We start from the raw sequence: 15,924 nt of genomic DNA, 5'->3' as shown, positions 1-15,924 counted from the left end.
GCGGACCCAACGACTCATTTCATGTCTCGAAAGGAGGACAGTGTTGAACAACATGGACGACGTTGACCTCCGAGAGCAGTTGCTTGATCGCCGACTTCAACTGACAGAAGGCCTCAATGGCTTGCCCTATGACTTGATACTCTACCTCCAACGCGCCGTCGTTCACTCTGACCTGGGTTACCCGGACCTTGCTGCTGGTGATGCCTACAAAGCCTTGTTGTTAACCGACGAGGTGTGCAATGAAGGTTTTGAATACCACGAAAAGGCCATGGAGAGTCTGTTGATGCACACAGGTGTTCCAATTCCAGAGGTTATGGCCTTCGGGAACCTTCCCGAAGAGTGGTCCCCTGCTGTCATCGAAAGCCTAGGCGGTGGCGAAGAGGCTGCTCGTCGACTCGCTGGCCTCGCTTCGATTCGAGCCTACCAGATCCTGGCACTGAGTCTGCTCCTCTGCGGCTGCTTGAAGAGTGCCTCCAACTTCTGCCAGCGCGGCTTGAAGCTTGCCCCTGAGAATAAGGAACTTCTTAATGCGCAGACCCATATCATGACTGTAGCTCGACGTCGACTACGCCGCGACGATTTTGATACAAACGACTTGTCTGACTATGCCCTTGTCCGCCGGGAGGTCTATCCGTGGAATCATCATGAGCCGAATCGTTTCGCAGAAGACTCGTTGAAGGCGCTAAATGCAGATCTCAAGACCATGGCGCCCAAATGTGCAGTGCAGGTCGCCACTTTACCAGTTTTGTTGGAAGGGGCAAGTAACACAGACCATTACGACATTATCCCTACTTGCAAACAGCTCGGCGTCTTTGCTGTTGAAGATATAGGGCCTGGGGAGGTTGTGCTGCGTGAATACTCCTTGTTGACTGCCAACAACCGGTTAAAGGATCCCGTATGCGACGCTTGTAGTTCCGATCTCCCACCTCTTGGCAGTAATAACGAGGCTGTAAACTGCGACGAGTGCTATGACACTGTCTTCTGCAGTCAATACTGCCACGATGTGGCCCAGGAACGCTACCACCCTGCGGTATGTGAAAAGGATGTCGATGCCATTGCCAAAGACGCAGAAGCTTCCGAGGCGGACGAGACCTTATATCTTCTTTTACTGTCTCGTGTTTTGGCACTGGCTTCTCACCAGGAAGTCCATCCTCTTGATGTACGGGAAGTTCGATTCATCTGGGGCGATTTCGTGCCAACAGCCACCAATGACATCGACATATCGCCCAATGCTGGACCGCCTCCAGAGTGGACATTGCCATTCTCTTTCAAATATAATATTGAGACCCCGCTTCATATTCTTGAGAAGATGGATGTCGATATATACACATCTCTCCCGCAGTACGACTTGTGGATATTAAACACTCTGTACGCAAAGTTTCGCGGGACGGCATCGGCACGCAAGAACCCTCGAGATGGTAGGCCTGATGTGGCAGCTGTTCATCCTTACTGGTGTCTTGCCAATCACGACTGTGATCCCAATGTAACGTGGGATTGGGGTGGCCGCATGGTCTTGTGGGCTCGCAAAGAACGTGTTGTCGGTGGCCGACCAGGCGGCATCAAGAAAGGCGAGGAGATTTTGAACCATTACTGCGATGTTTCGCTGTCGGTACAACAACGTCGAGAATGGGCTCGAGGCAGTCTAGGCGGCTGGTGCATGTGCAAACGTTGTCGAGACGAAGCCAGTCAAAACGGTGTTGAACCACAAGCTTAGGTACCTAAGGCATATATATTTAGCTGATGGCGAGAATGATCTTTGCGGAAGCGGATACCCTCACATGTCAACATTTGCTTTTCGACGCAGCGGTATTTTGTCACGTCAGGCACCTGTTTATGTAACTTTGTACAGTTTTATCAAGCGGTCGTCGGGATGTTGGAAGTGCGAAATTCCGCTGTCGATTCCTTCTTATTAACGGTTACACGTGGTCATGGATGAGAGAGACGGGTAAAGTTGTCAATGCTATTGCAACCCCGCTCAAATGATGCGTGGAAACCGATCACAGAATGGTAATCCCGGTGATGAGAGACACATTGCCATGCCGCGAAACTTCTGGGTTGTCCATAGTCGGTGAGCGACTACTTTTAGGACAACCTGCAACAACACAAGCAATTCGGGTTGAACGACTCGTCTGCTAAATGGCACACATGAGTCCATCGCTTCCATCTCGTTATTGTCGGCTGGTGCCAGACAAACGGAAACAACGTCATCACCGCCACAGAATAATGATTTCCAAGCAGTCGAGCGGCTGACATACAGCCCAATTGGGCTGATACAAAAGTATATTATATATTGATGCCTATATGTATACCATAGCACACGTAATGGGCAATAGGTGGAAGGCATTTTTCGTCCCCCATGTGGTGCAGCTCCCTTTTCTTGTTTTTGGCTGTGTTCAATGTCGTATAAAAAAGCGAGTATAATCCAAACAGTAAAAAGGGGTACAGACTGAGGCGTGAAATTAACCACGTGTAGAATATATTATGACTCGGAACGGCTTTGCAGTCCGAAATCGGCGTCACACTCTGAACACTTAACCGCTCAGCAAAAAAGGGGGAAAAGGGAAGAAGGAGGAGGCTCCTTAGTGCGGAGAAGTTTGGGCTACGTCTCCAAGGCTGGAAGCATCCATGCCACCCGAGTAGAAACCTTTCTCACAGGGCATACGGGCATTTGAAGCCAAAAATGCTGGCAAGCATTGTACAAGGCTCGAATTAAGAAGCTAGGGTATCAACCACCAAAAGAGGCCGCTCACCATCTTTTCGCTCCTACAGCAGAAACGTGTACACGCACCCATTCATGTGCCGGCGTCACGGTTGACGTGTCTGAGCTCTTTGTCATCGTTCATCAGCTTTGCCCCCGGTCTGCGTTTCTTTTGTTCTTGAGCTAAGAAAGAAAAAGAAAGAGATCACCTCCCAGAGCCAGGCAACGGCCGCGGCCCAACAATCTGCCTCCTCCCCGAACCAATGCCCTGGGCACCCCTATTCTGGGAATCACCCCCCGTGTAGCCACTCCATTGGCCTACGTCCCATCTGCCACCGATGCCGCCCCCGATGCCATCTACGCCGTTTCCTGAACGGGCAGCCTTGGCCGTCTCCTTCTGCGCCTCCTCCCACTCCTGCTGGCGTTGGCGCTCCATCTCCATCTCCCGCTCGAGGAGGGACTTGGACGCCCATCCGGCTGCTTTGGTCTGCGCCTGGCTCTGTACGCGACGGCGGTCCTCGCCGTCTCGTTCCTCGGTGGCGCCTAGTTCACGGGAATACGTCTGGTGGGGTTTCGTCTGCGGGGGAGGGGTATTGGTCGCGAGGAAGCGGTCTGTTCGGTTTTGAGACGATGCGGAGGCGGGCGCGGCGTACTTCTTGGGGTCGGGGAGCGGCCGGCTGCTGCTGCTGATGGGGTTGGGGCTGGGGCTGGGGGACTTATTAGACTGCGGTTTGGGTTTGGGAGTGACGTTGGGCTCGGGGAGAGGTCGGGGGGTTGTGGTGAGGGCAGGAGGGGCTTCGACGTCGACGGATTCTTGGCGCCGCGGCTCGAGGGACGATTCTCGAGAGCCTTTCTGGTGTTCGGACCATTGGCTTTGCAGGTAGTCTCGCTCGTCGTCCTTGGTCCATGATTCGTAGCGGTTTTGTGAGCGCTGAGGTCCCACGGCGGACGGCGTGGACGGCGCGGGCGAGGTGCCGCGGTGCCGGCTCCTGGACCTGGCCTTGTTGGGGACGATTTCGCCGATGGGCCTGCTGGTGCTTCGTGTTTGGCGCTCCCGCTCGTACTCTGCTTCGCGTTGGCGTGCTCGTTCCAGCTCCTCCTCGAGTTTCTGGAGGCGGCTGTTGCGGCGATCTGCCTCGGCCTGCTCGGCCTGGTACTGGCTCAGGAACTGACCCTGCAGTCGGGCGTCGCCGCGGCCTCGGGCTCGTTTCCGCTCTTCCTCCAGTCTCGCTTCGGCCTCTTGCTCCTCCTTGCGGCGCTTCTCCTCCGTCAGCCTCCACTGCCGTTCCTGCTCTTCCCACCTGCGCTTCTCCTCTGCGGCCTTGCGGCGCTCCTCTTCGCGGAGCCTCTGCGTCTCTGCCTCCCACTTGCGTTCCTCTTCCCGTCGGGCCTCCTCCTCTTCGGCTTCCTGCTGTGCCCGTCGCTGGCGCTCCTCTTCCTCCTGTCTCTCGGCCTCCTCCCTTCGCTTGCGCTCCTTGTCGGCCAGGCTGGGCACGTGAGGGCTGGCACTCGTGATCTGACGCATGCCGCCAAAGGAAATGCCCAGATTGCCCTGACTAGCACCGCCCATGTACCCGTACTGAGCGATATTCCACGCCGGCGCCGTGGAGCCCTCGTGTTCCCGCTTACTCCAGCTGCTAACAGGGCCGGGAGACCCGGGGTTTGTCATGGTCGGGCTCTTGGTCGGACTACGCCTGCCCGTGGGAGTCGTGTCGCCGCCGCCGGTCCTACGGGGGAGCACTGGCTTGGAGTTGTACGCCGAGGACGAGTTGCTGGTGATGGAGGTGCCGCGGCCGCGGAGTCCCGTCGGTGACGCATATCCGGATATCTGGGGGCTGATGACGCCGGCTGCCCGACTTTTGGGACCTATCGGGTCCGGAAAACGGCCCGGGTCGGCGTCGTGCGCGGCTCTGCTGAAGGCACCGAGGCACTGAAGCACCTGCGCAGGGTCCTTCTGCTCGTAGAGGTCGACGGTGAGAAAGGTGTCGTGCTGCTGCAGGTTGAGCGGCGGGGACTGGCAGGCGCGCAGGAAGTGGGATATGTTTTCCATCTGGACGAAGGGCATGGGAGACTTCTTGAACTTGATGCCGGGCGGGGGAGTTGCAAGGTTGACGAGCCTGAATAAAAGTTGACATGTCAGTAGCAGCACTCTCGGGTACTCTCTGGCCAAAGGGTCATGGGCAATGCTCCTACTTGCAGAGCGCAACGCCGTCCTTCAAGCCCTCTAATAAGTCTTGAGACGGCAGCCTCTCGCCAAGGGCCTCCTCTATCCATGAACGGGCCTCGTTGGCGGCCTCGGGCGTATATTTATCAAGGCGCAACTTGCGCAGGTCCTTGTCCAGCGACGTGACCGACGCCATGGTGTTTTGCGGTGCGGGAAAATAATCCGCGGCGTAATGGTTCGTCTAGGGTGGGAGAGCGGACGGGAGAGTTGTTGTACAAGGGCTCAGAACCTTGCCGAGAAAAAAAAAAAGGGGGGGGGGGTCTCAGCTCGTGCAATTTGAAAATCGAGGGTTGCGTTGAGTCTTTGACGATGGAGAAGGTTGGGGGAGGGCGTGGTTACTTACTAAAGTACATACATTCGCTTATGCTTACGGCGCAATGTCTGGTGTCGTCACCGAGGGGCCCGCCCGCAGCCAAAGGGAACCCAGGGCGGAGCCACTGCGGCCCCCGTCAGGTCCCCGTTGGAATGCTGTTGGGTTACAGGGCCAATGAAGGATATTCTGTGTATTTTTTTGCATGACAGACACTGCGTGACACCGGGGCATTCTGCGTATTCCAAGCCCCGCGTCTCTGTTGCAAGTGTCTGTATGCCCAGCAACGAGCCAAAAGGTCGAAGCAAAACACCATCCGGATACAGTCTAGTCTCACAAATAACGCACAACCGCCGCTAATACGCTAAGCATGCTCCGTCCTTTGTCCGTCAAACCGCCATGTGGCTCATGTGGCTGCACCTCATGTGGCGCAGGCCCAACCCCCAAATTCCCGACGTCGGCCAAACATCCCACCAACCCCAAGCTCGACCATGTAAGTTGATGGCCTCGCGTATCCCACGCCATATCGCACCATGTCGCCCAAGCACATAGGCCCCATTGCCCAAACATGGTATAAGTGGAAAGCTCTGCGCCTGCCCTGGCGAAAGCGCTTCTTCATCGGTGAGTTGACCCCCATGCCGCGTGCCGAAAAAAGAATAAAGGACAAGAGAAAGCCCCTCCCGTCATGGTCCTCCCCAACTAAAAAGAGAAAAAAAACGTCGACGCAACCGCAGGCTACGACTTACATGGCAACACATACTGGGAATTCCGCCTCACGAAGCCATCGCCCGGCACGGCGCCGTCCGACTCCCGCTGGCGCCGCATCGTGCACTACCCCCGATCGACGCACTACTCGCAGGTCAAGGTGTCGCCCCTCTGGCACCAGTGGCTGCGGCACACGCGGCGCGATCCGCCGTCCCTGGAGGAACAGGCCGGCGACGTCGCGAGACAGGAGAGGATGAAGTATCTGGCCGCCGAGGCGGACGCCAGGTGGGAGGCCAAACCGCGCGTCATGGACCACGTCAGGCCTGCTGCTGCTGCTGCTGCTGCTGCTGCGCCGCAGGAACAAATAGCACGGCCGGCCGAGAGGGCCGCAGGAGAAGAAGAAACGTCGGGGGCCCAAGAACAAAGGTCAGAAGAAGACGGGCCGCGACAAAGGCGTGTGCAAGGCAAGGAGGATCCTTGGGCGAAGGCGAGGCCACAAGGCCCAGGTGAAACGTGGCAGCCGACGGCTTGGAATCCAGCCGCCGCCGTCGCGAAGAAGAGATGAGGAGATTGACCGTGAATCATGGAACGTATATTGATATCCTGGCTGGTACTGGAGCCTTTGTACGATTATGAATTGTGTCCAGTTTGTATAACAAAGGGGGTAGAGTGATTAATATATATATGTATATATATCTCTGCATGCATCGTAATCAACCTACGATTGCCGCATGACAAGAAACAAAGTGTAAAAAGGAACAAAAAACTCCAGACATGCCGTCATCTACAATACAGTGTCCCAACTTCCCAGCACTCGCTCCATGTGCACTTTATCCCTGATCCTTCCAAAACGCCGGATATTATCCCATCCTTACGGTCATAGCCTCGTGAGTGCCCGAAATGCAAAGTGCCCTCCAACATTGTTTTATAAGACATGCCATCGAAACCGCCACCGACAGATGGATATTCCCCGTCTCCTCGTGCAACAACGACGTCTAATCAGACATATCAAGAGCTGTCTCCTTGAGTACCTGAACTAACATTCGAATCCTCTCCCCCGACTGCGTCAGCACATCCTTCGCAGAAACATCGCTCGATTCAGTGTGCGCCTTCCCCGTACGTTTCTTCTTGGCCTTGGCTTCTCTCGCCCGTATCCCCTTTTCGCATGCGTTCCCGAAACTATCCGTGTATTCAATCATATCGGATATCCAGAGTAGTTGGATCGCACTTTCAACCAGCAGCGAAAGTTTGGCGTTGTCTTCTAGGCTCACGGTATTTGCTGCCATTGGCACGTAGCAGTATTCTAGCATGTCCATGGTAAGTCTGCCATTCGCGTCGCCTTCAGGGTCGATTTTTGCGGTACGTTTGCAATTTTGCGGCAGAAGCAGGCGAAAGAGCTCCTGTATGAGAGGGACGTGGATTTCAGGCGGAAGCGGGTTCTCTCTTTGCGCGACGTAGAGCGAGTAGAGTGGAAGAGGGAGCTTCTTGATCGCGAGTACATAGTCCTCATATAGATTGCCGAGCTCGCGCTGTTTGCGGAGAACGGCCGTAGCAGCGGACAGGATCCTGAAGAATCTCAGGCGAATGCCAATCGACTCGACCAAAGCGGGACTCAGAACCCCGATTGTATCGCTATTCCTTCCATCTCGGGGTTTCTGCGGGGTGGGTGGTTCCGAGACGCCCGATGAAATGGAGTCGTCGTCGAAATAGTCTCCAAACTTACCATTCTCCAGGTCAAGAACTTGCTCCCTCTTTCTCTTCTTGGTCACCTTCTTTGGGCCACGCGGTTCCTTCTCAAACACCTCGGGGAATGTAGACGACGACAACGACTGGCCGTCCGCAAAAAGAGCCTTGATAATGCGCTTCAAGGCCGCGTGCCCGTCCATGTTCTGCTCCATGTACATGGCCACCATCGACTCACTCCGTGCAGTAAGAGGGGCAGCGCCCTCCCCCCCCTTAGCCTCGTGGCTCGCCTCGTCCTGTCGCTCTCTCTCAGCCCAGTCTGTTTCGAGAACATCCAGCATAAATTCGAGCCAAACTCGCCAATGACGCCACCTTTGAGGATACAGTATGCTCGTGTTGAAAGCCCAGCCGACCGTCGTCCAGAGATCCTGGCCCCGAGACCACAAGCTGCCTTCATTGGCCATGCGCCCCTGTAGGCGGTCGTGATCGCGATCCGAGTCTCCATCAGACATGTCGCTGTCGGCGTTGGGACTAGTGAAACCTGAGCGACGCGTCCATCGTGATGATGCGTGGAACTGGAAGGCAGAGCGGAATCCCGCGTTGACAGGGCCAACGACGGTCAACAGGTTTCGAAAGTAGTCGAGTGCCAGGGCGGATACGTCTCGGTATTCTGGTTTCTCGGCGCGGGTTGTATGGATGGGATGAATGATGAGGGTGTTTAGCAATGCCAGATGACTCGGTGGCGGTATAGGGACTGCTCTGGTAGAAAATGATCTTCTAGATGTGCCGGAGCCGAGCGTGCTATTCAGCAGATTTATCGCACATGTATCTACTCATATTAGCATGTTTCCAGGCGAGAAGGGAGGAGCGAGTGAGGAAGCGTGAGGAAGCAGCACCAGGCTAGGTCTTTACGTACAAAGCTGCTCTTCTAAAAATATGTGGCAGTGACCCTTCAACTCCCGCGGAAGCTGGCGAGCATCACGATATGGACAAGGTAGGGTCTGTGTAGGGCTGCTCGCAGTGGTAGATTCTTCAATCTCTGAATCATTCGCCGTGTAAAATGACAATGGAGACGAGCTTGCACTTTCAAGCGACCTCGTCGCCATCGTGGCCTCGTTGTTTGACACTCCAAGTCGGTTGAAGGGTGTTTGGTGGATGAAGTGTGGTGGTGGTGTGGGCGCGGCGATAACAAATTTCCACGACGCGCTGGATGCGTACCTGCCTAGCACGTCTGGCCGTATGGAGGCGCGAAGCATGCAAGTGGGGAGGGCTGACCGGATTTGACAGCTACGGAACAGCAGACAGTGGGAGCCCACACCGTGTGTTGTCACTACCCGTCCGTACCCGCTTGCCGTGTGCCGCTTTCCGTTCCCCCCTTCTAACATTCAGCATTCGTTCATTGTTACATCGCATCCCCTAAAAGCAGCGAAGACTACAACTAGGTCACAGTATCCACAGGGCCCCGGGTAGTAGCTGGTGACGTCAAGTGACATTAATAATAGTGAAGATTATAGCGTTTATAAGGTAGCGTTTTATAACCTAGATTTTTATGGGTACTTATATTATCATATAAAATATTAAAGGATTAAGGTACCATGTAAAATTAAGCTTTTAATTGGTTGCTTATCCCCGCAGCTACATAATTGTAGTCTTCGCTGCTTTTAGGGGATAACTGCCTACCTCCTCCCAGTACCTTCATAAAGTACCGAGGTAGGTACCTACAGTCTGCGGCAGAATATGCTTGCCCACCAAGAAGTACGTTATACATTAATACTTATGCTTTAGTTAGTGTATTATAGTACGAAGCGCGATAGCCAGGTACCTGATCTGGTTAAATACCTTTTGCCTTGCACTGCAGTAGTACTGGACATACAGCCCGCTTGACCCTGCTTTAACAAGCCTTGATCACGCTTTGAGCCCTTTGTCAAGAGTCGCGACTACTCTTTACGTACATGTATTTATTTATGCGTGGACAAATATCTCAACGCCATAGCTCATCATGGTCTCATTAACAGAATGCTATTATACAAATTTACTCGCCAACGCCATGCAGGTAGCCATGCGTAGGAGCATGAACATGTACTTTCTCCCGTATATGCCTCAAGATGCAATGCTGCTACATCTATCACCAACCATTCATCCCTCTTTCTTATGCCTGACGACACTTTTATATCCGCGCCAGCTCCATCAGAAGCCCGGCATCCAGCGTCTCCCGCGTATCGTCAGGGCTAAATGCTGAATCTCTGATGCACCCGCCCTAATCACAATCAAAACCAACTATGAACAGACAAGTCGTCAACCTAGGCACCGCCAATCAGCCTACCCGGTCTTGTGCCAAGGGAAGAAGCCAATAACTCCGGTCTATGCTCGCGATGCAACCAGTGCACAATAATCCGGAAGGGTGTAACCTTGCATGCTGCTCTACCTGTATCGAAAAGGAAAAAAAAAAAAAATTAAGCAAAGAAAGGAAAGGCGGCCTCTACTTCACTTCAGTCGTCGGCGCTGTTTTGGTATCTTGGTTCCCCTTTTCTCCCCCTCCCGCTTCGCACTCGGTTATCCCTTCGTCTTCCTGCGCTGGTTGCTGCTTGGCCAGTATTTGCTCAAGAATATGCGATGCCTCTGCAGAGTACTTGCACTTAAGGCGAACCTTCTCGCCATACTTGTAAAACAAGAAAGGAAACGGCATGCAGGCGAGCGCTAAAAATGCTGGAATCGAGCTGGCCCAATGAACACCCAGATCCTCGTACATTTTTCCCGTGAACAGCGGGAAAATACACCCAAACAGTGATCGAAGCACGGCACTGCCGGCCAGAGCGGAGGCTGCGTATATGACATCTGGTTTGTGCGTTAGCACATGCATCCCTTTCCACCAAGCCTAAGTGACTTACATGAATCAATCAGATAATTGAGAAGTGACAAGAAAACTAGAACCAGGCCGGCAGCAAAAATCGATGACCCGATAATGGGTACAACCCAGTGAACATTGGTGCCGTTTGTCCATGCAAACCAGAAAAGACCAACCGGGAGAAGAACACTGCCCGCTAGAGCTGGAGGAAGTCGCGCTTCCGGAGGTGCGACGCCGCCATGTTTTGCCGCCGTGCGCGCATATCGTCCATTGTCCAATATCGAACCAGTTGCCGAAGCAATCATGCCAATCGCAATACCCACAAAGGAAAGCCCTCCAACGCCGGGTTTCCAGCCCCAACCTTGGGGGTAAGGAGATTGGAAGACAATTGGGAAGGCGGCGAAGCAAAGATACAGAGTACCGTAAACGATGGCCATGTAAATGCTGGTGAGGAATACAATAGGCTCCTTGAACAAGAGGACCCAAGGTCTTGAGAGGTTGACCTTGATTTGGCCAAACAAAGTTTTGCGAGGCATCGCCGCATCAACCTTCGATATATACACTTTGCCGGTTCGTTTTGATAACTCCTCGGCTCGTCTACGCAACAATACCGGGGAATAAGTCTCAGGGGCAACAAGTGACTGGATAATCCAGAGTGCGCCTGTAAAGATAGCTGTCAAGCCCTCCACCCATCTCCAACCTTCAGCCTCGGCCAGAAATCCACCGGCAATAGGGCCTATGTCTACATTAGTCCTCTTGCCATGACATGACTGTGTGTTTCTTGGGGTTACATTGAGATCCCCGCCGCAACAAAATGCTCTGCACCAGCAATGGCAAGTAATGGAAAGGCCAAAAACAACAACATACCTAAAGCCGGACCGAGAAATGGAGCAATTGCAAATATACTGGTGGCAATTCCTCGTTCTTTGGCTGTGAACAGATCTGCAATGATACCGCCAGAGTTGGTCAGAGGCGAAGATCCCCATGCGCCAGCCATGAAGCGCAACACAATGAGGGCCGCCATGTTTGGTGCACCAGCGCCAGCCGCATTGAAAGCTGTCAGCGCCATATACGTCAGAAAGAAGAGCTTTTGTCGGCCATAGAGCTCAGAAAACGGTGCCCAGAACAGAGGCCCAATGGCAAAACCAAGGACGAACATGGACACTCCGAGAATGGTGAGCTCGGTCGAGGCGTGAAATTCTTGGTTGATGGAGAGAACGCTGCCCGAGTATGCGGAGCTGGTAAACGAAACCGCCAGAGTCGATATCGCTGCAACAATCATGATTGTCCACTTGAAGGGGCTGGAGAATGTCATTGGATTTCTCGGGTCGACGGGTAAGAAATCAACGAGATAGGGCGACTCGTCTGTACCCTGGCCAGGATACTTGTGGTTGAGAACGGCGTCATCGACACCAGCTTGGTCGGTCAAAACACTCCAATGAGAATGCTTTTGTGATCTTTGTGACTGCTGAGCCTCTACATCCCGATCGGCGGCCGTTGCTGACGACGAGGATGATGAATGTGCCGCCATAGCTTGTGGCTATGTTGGCGAGGCTACGCGTTGACCCAGGCTTTTATGTATCTCGGGATACCGTGAGCGCGGTGATATTCGTACAAGATAAAGATCCGGAAGGGAAAAGAGAGGAGCCCTTCGACGTCGGTTGAGAATGAATCACGGTGAGCACACCACGGTCCAGGTTAGTGATGGTCAACCAAGACAGACCCCTTCGTGATGTCTCACCGAGAGTCTCAAGATTTGGTCGCCAGATGGTGATTATGCAGATGGCGACCAGGGTAGCAAGTCTTGACAGTCGTAAATTGCAACAGCGGCAAAGAAAGCCGGCTGCAGAGAGAGGGAGGGAGAGGGAGGGAGGTAGTCGTTGGATGGGCGAGGGGATGTGGGTGTCGTCGGATGGTGCTACAACAATTGCTTTGTTGGTTGTAACCCGAACTCTAGGCACGAACTCGGTAGCAGCCAAGTCATCAAACCGAATCGGCCGAGATTAGTCTCACGACCCAAGGCGGAACGGGTTGGGCGGGTGGAGAGGTGGAAGGGTGGGATAGGATATCACCCTGTCTTCTCAAGGCCTGCAAAATGGGTGGTATTCTGGCCTTCAGAATCCGGGTCAGGTCCACTATCTCAGCAAGCAGTTGAGCAACTGCAGTTGGGTCAAAGACGGAGATGTTGGTCGGCAATGACGGTGCCGTGGTCCGAGGGCGATGTTGGGGTGCTGTGTTACTCGAGTGGTGATGATAGACACCAGGTCGTCGAGGGCATTGGAGAGAAGAAAGGCAGAAAGTTGGGAGGCAAGGGATGGTCTAGAGATGGAAGAACTTGAGCACTGCCAGAGTCGTACCATGTTGACGGGCATTTGCAATGGGACGGACATTGCAGCACCGAGGCAGTACTAGTACTAGCATGTATTACATACAGTTGTACATGCAGTGTACGTAGACACCAGAGCCGGACCCTCGAGACATCAAAAAACCCAGATCGCGCATTGTGGAGAGGGACTGAAGGCTTGTCCGATTCGGTTCACTTGGGCAAAACGGCGGTGCGCTTGGCTCCGCTCCCTCGCGTCTATTGTCTGCTGTCGATGCTTGCTGGGGGCCAAGGGGGCCAAGTCCCGTGGCCCTCAAATCTAGTGCATCTCAATAACGCCGCCAATTGTTCTCGACAACTGGCGCGCCGACATGACTTTTCCAGCACTCGAGGGTTCGTGCTGCTTGAGCCATGGGCCAAGGAAGCACCAAGAAAAAGAAATCCTCTGAAGCCGCCAGCCAAAGCAGCCATGGTTTAGGCCAGCAACGGCGCAGAACCTGGCGTCGCTTTCAGGCGTGCGCGGCCGCATTCCTGCCATCCGCACCTTCGGCCGCAAGCCAACCGCCGACCCAGGTGCCAGCAATCCAGCAGGGGCCTGGGCCGCAACAGGGCTCAAGCTTGCGTTGTTTGGGCGAACTCCAGCGACAGCCTGGCCAGCATCCGGCCGAGAAGCGGCCTGGCAGAGACCAGTAACCCCGGTGGCTGACTTTAGTGCAGCAGCAGCAGCAGCATCTGCGTCTCGTCGGCTCCGGTCCGGTGTACGTAGTATTACCCATTGATACAATGTTCCCCCCGCAATTCGGGCTGCCACGTACAGAAATACTCCTTCCCTCTCAGCACTAAAGAGATTCCCAATGTTCTTGCAGCCCAACATTGTGTGCTGCATGCAGGAGCCGAGAGCTCCCAGCCAGATCGGCGAGAATGGCCCCAATTTTTAAAAAGCTGTACGACATAGCATGCCCTTGGTATTGTTGCTTGAGAACCGGCCAGTCGATGAAGGTCTCATCTGGCCGAGACTCATGTTATGCGGACAGGCCTAAATATCAATTTATACAAATTTGAGCTACTTGGGTATCTGCGTCAAACATACATGCGTGGTTTCCCGTGTCTAATCTTCGAGGCCCTCCCATTCACTCTCTTCCGCGTCGCTGTCGTCATCATTTGCGCTTGCACTTTCGTCATCATCGTGACTCTCGTTGCTGTTGTTCATGCTGCCATCTTCGCCGGCGTTGTCGTCTCGGCCGACAAGAGAAATAGCAGTACCGGTGGACTTTGACACGGGCATCCCAACTATGTCTCGAACTATGGCACCGCTTTCGCCTCGCATGTACGGGCCATCGCCGTCTCCGTCTCCGTTGGCGTTGGCGTGGTCGCGGACAAATCCCGCCACAAAGAAGCCCATGATCCCGTGGCCATCGTCCTTATAGGATCGGATACACCCCTGGGCCACTTCCTCGTCCCCATTACACGCTTCGGTGCTGCCCCTTACTGGCCAATCCTTCATCCCCGTGACTTGGTCATTTCTCCTCAAGATGCGCCATCCTCTCTCTTTTGCAACATCCGACTTCAACGCTGCCATGACAACGTCTTCGTTCTCCTCAGAGTGAATTGAGCACGTAGAATAAGTCACTTTCCTGGCAGACGGGAACCGGAAGGCATGCAGCAAAATAGTCAGTTGAAACCCAGCCAAGGCGTTTAATCGTGCAGCCAGATCCTTTTCCGATTCGACGACAATCTCGTTTCCATCATCGTCGCGGATAACTGTTTGATTGGAGTCCCGAACTTGATCATATTTCCTTTTACGCTTATTCGTTGACTCCGACTTGGACTTGTGCCCCGGATTCTGTCGCGGAGGGTCAGGTAAATGAAGTTCTGGCATGGAATCTCGGCCAACAATTCCACTTCCAGAGCAACTTGGATCCAGGAGCAAGGCACCGACGTTCCTAAATCTCTCTGACTCTGGGTCCACCTGCAAGAAATCTTGTCCGAGTGCAATGCGTGTCATTTTACTTGATCCTGCAATTTTGACCATCTTTTCCAATGTCTTTGCTCTTCTAGAGTCCTTTTCAAACGCAAAGATGGTTTGTGGCTGTGACTCAAATTCGGGTTCATGGCTGCGAATGATGCCCGCGAGGTGCGTGGTCTTGTTGCCTGGCGCAGCGCAAGCATCTATCACATCACCATCTTCAGACCTAGGGTCTAGGAGGTAAGCTGGGAAGCACGACGCCTTGTCTTGCAGGATGATTTTGCCAGAGTTGTACGCCTCCGCCTTGCTCAAGTCGCAACCGGGAGTGACGGCCACTAGATTAGGGACATGAGGGTCGATGAGTATATGCTTCCCTTCCTTCGCAACCACATCTTGTATAGTGCCAGCCCTTGCGTAGCCTCTAAAAGTAGTCTCCAGTTGCTCTTCAAGAGTACTCTTTATGGCGTTAATGCGCACCCAACGCGGGTGAGCAGCTTCTTCACCGGCCGCGGCTTTCTCAACTTGAACCTTCAATAGCTCTAATGATGGTGCCTTGCGTCGCAACCTGGCCCGAGTAAATTCAGAGCTGAGACGCCCCTTGTGCCTCTCAACGCTAGACCTAAGACCGTGGCTCTGTGGCAGCGCGATGCCGCCTTTGGCAAGTAACAAATCGTGGACCAAGAGCAAAGCCAGAGTCGGCGTAAGCTGTACCTACAGGTTAGCCGATCTTTCCTACTCAATGATGCCAGACGAAGTCCAAAGAGACATATTCACCTTGCGCTCTATTTTGAGTATATCAGCTCCTTCTATGACTTCCTTGAGGATGGCGCTCCATTTACAGGACTCAGACACCAGGGCGTAGAGTTGCTTTGGCGCGGATTTAATGCCCTTCCTTTGATAGACACGGGATTTTAAGCTCCCTCCTTCCTGAGAGGATGTTGACAAGATGTCAGAGGCCTCATGATACAGAGACATTTTTGAAATGCAACTGATGAAAAGAATGAATTGTAAGCTGAAAGGCCATGCATGGTATTGCGGTCGGTATCAAGTTTTCGCAGAGAAGGCAAGTGCGCGTGTCGAGCCGTGAAGAACGGAAGGTTTAATTGGCCGTAGTTCTCCCGACTTACACGATTACCCTCCGGCGGCCCATAACTACGAGGACCATACTCA

The 15,924-nt window shown here is 53.8% G+C and overlaps 6 protein-coding genes across 7 annotated transcripts; 2 read left to right on the top strand and 4 right to left on the bottom strand.

Annotated features, from left to right (window-relative positions):
* Positions 1 to 52: 52 nt before the first annotated feature.
* J3458_007281 (uncharacterized protein) lies at positions 53 to 1,714 on the top strand (the record flags this gene model as incomplete). The annotated part of the gene is made up of 1 exon (XM_007811836.2): positions 53 to 1,714. One exon carries the CDS (start codon positions 53 to 55, stop codon positions 1,712 to 1,714), a length of 1,662 nt encoding a protein of 553 aa, XP_007810027.2.
* Positions 1,715 to 1,865: 151 nt separating this feature from the next.
* SCP1_1 (calponin) lies at positions 1,866 to 6,605 on the bottom strand. Of its 2 annotated transcripts, XM_007811837.2 has the most exons (3): positions 5,266 to 6,605; positions 4,892 to 5,151; positions 1,866 to 4,815 (listed from the first exon to the last, which is right to left on the bottom strand). In XM_007811837.2, exons 2-3 carry the CDS (start codon positions 5,056 to 5,058, stop codon positions 2,904 to 2,906), a joined length of 2,079 nt encoding a protein of 692 aa, XP_007810028.1. In that variant the 5' UTR covers positions 5,059 to 5,151; positions 5,266 to 6,605; the 3' UTR covers positions 1,866 to 2,903. The 2 variants fall into 2 exon arrangements, with proteins under 2 accessions (XP_007810028.1, XP_065975939.1); XM_066119301.1 differs by lacking the exon at positions 4,892 to 5,151.
* On the top strand, positions 6,191 to 6,502 carry J3458_007279 (uncharacterized protein; the record flags this gene model as incomplete). The annotated part of the gene is made up of 1 exon (XM_007811838.2): positions 6,191 to 6,502. One exon carries the CDS (start codon positions 6,191 to 6,193, stop codon positions 6,500 to 6,502), a length of 312 nt encoding a protein of 103 aa, XP_007810029.2.
* On the bottom strand, positions 6,606 to 8,876 carry J3458_007278 (uncharacterized protein; the record flags this gene model as incomplete). The annotated part of the gene is made up of 2 exons (XM_066119300.1): positions 6,606 to 8,449; positions 8,537 to 8,876. 2 exons carry the CDS (start codon positions 8,874 to 8,876, stop codon positions 6,933 to 6,935), a joined length of 1,857 nt encoding a protein of 618 aa, XP_065975938.1. The 3' UTR covers positions 6,606 to 6,932.
* A 686-nt stretch (positions 8,877 to 9,562) lies between these two features.
* Positions 9,563 to 12,956, bottom strand: J3458_007277 (uncharacterized protein). The gene is made up of 3 exons (XM_007811840.2): positions 11,333 to 12,956; positions 10,509 to 11,201; positions 9,563 to 10,455 (listed from the first exon to the last, which is right to left on the bottom strand). The coding sequence occupies exons 1-3, from the start codon at positions 11,994 to 11,996 to the stop codon at positions 10,100 to 10,102; spliced, it is 1,713 nt and encodes a 570-aa protein (XP_007810031.2). The 5' UTR covers positions 11,997 to 12,956; the 3' UTR covers positions 9,563 to 10,099.
* A 940-nt stretch (positions 12,957 to 13,896) lies between these two features.
* Positions 13,897 to 15,729, bottom strand: J3458_007276 (uncharacterized protein; the record flags this gene model as incomplete). Its single annotated transcript, XM_007811842.2, has 2 exons — positions 13,897 to 15,459; positions 15,529 to 15,729. The coding sequence occupies 2 exons, from the start codon at positions 15,727 to 15,729 to the stop codon at positions 13,897 to 13,899; spliced, it is 1,764 nt and encodes a 587-aa protein (XP_007810033.2).
* Positions 15,730 to 15,924: the final 195 nt, after the last annotated feature.

The sequence above is a fragment of the Metarhizium acridum genome, assembly GCF_019434415.1.
Source record: "Metarhizium acridum strain ARSEF 324 chromosome Unknown scaffold_72, whole genome shotgun sequence".
Taxonomy (NCBI): domain Eukaryota; kingdom Fungi; phylum Ascomycota; class Sordariomycetes; order Hypocreales; family Clavicipitaceae; genus Metarhizium; species Metarhizium acridum.
The sequence above is the reverse complement of the archived record's forward strand: the minus strand, read 5'-3'. Positions and strand labels throughout refer to the sequence as shown.

Bases quoted from the DNA above. Each gene is read 5' to 3' on its own strand.
- J3458_007277 (XM_007811840.2), bottom strand. From the start codon at position 11,996: ATGGCGGCACATTCATCATCCTCGTCGTCAGCAACGGCCGCCGATCGG. The intron at 11,202-11,332 runs GTATGTTGTTGT...ATGTAGACATAG, and splicing joins ATTTCTCGGTCCGGCTTTAG to GCCCTATTGCCGGTGGATTT. The intron at 10,456-10,508 runs GTAAGTCACTTA...CGCACAAACCAG, and splicing joins CAATTATCTGATTGATTCAT to ATGTCATATACGCAGCCTCC.
- SCP1_1 (XM_007811837.2), bottom strand. From the start codon at position 5,058: ATGGCGTCGGTCACGTCGCTGGACAAGGACCTGCGCAAGTTGCGCCTT. The intron at 4,816-4,891 runs GTAGGAGCATTG...ACTTTTATTCAG, and splicing joins GACGGCGTTGCGCTCTGCAA to GCTCGTCAACCTTGCAACTC.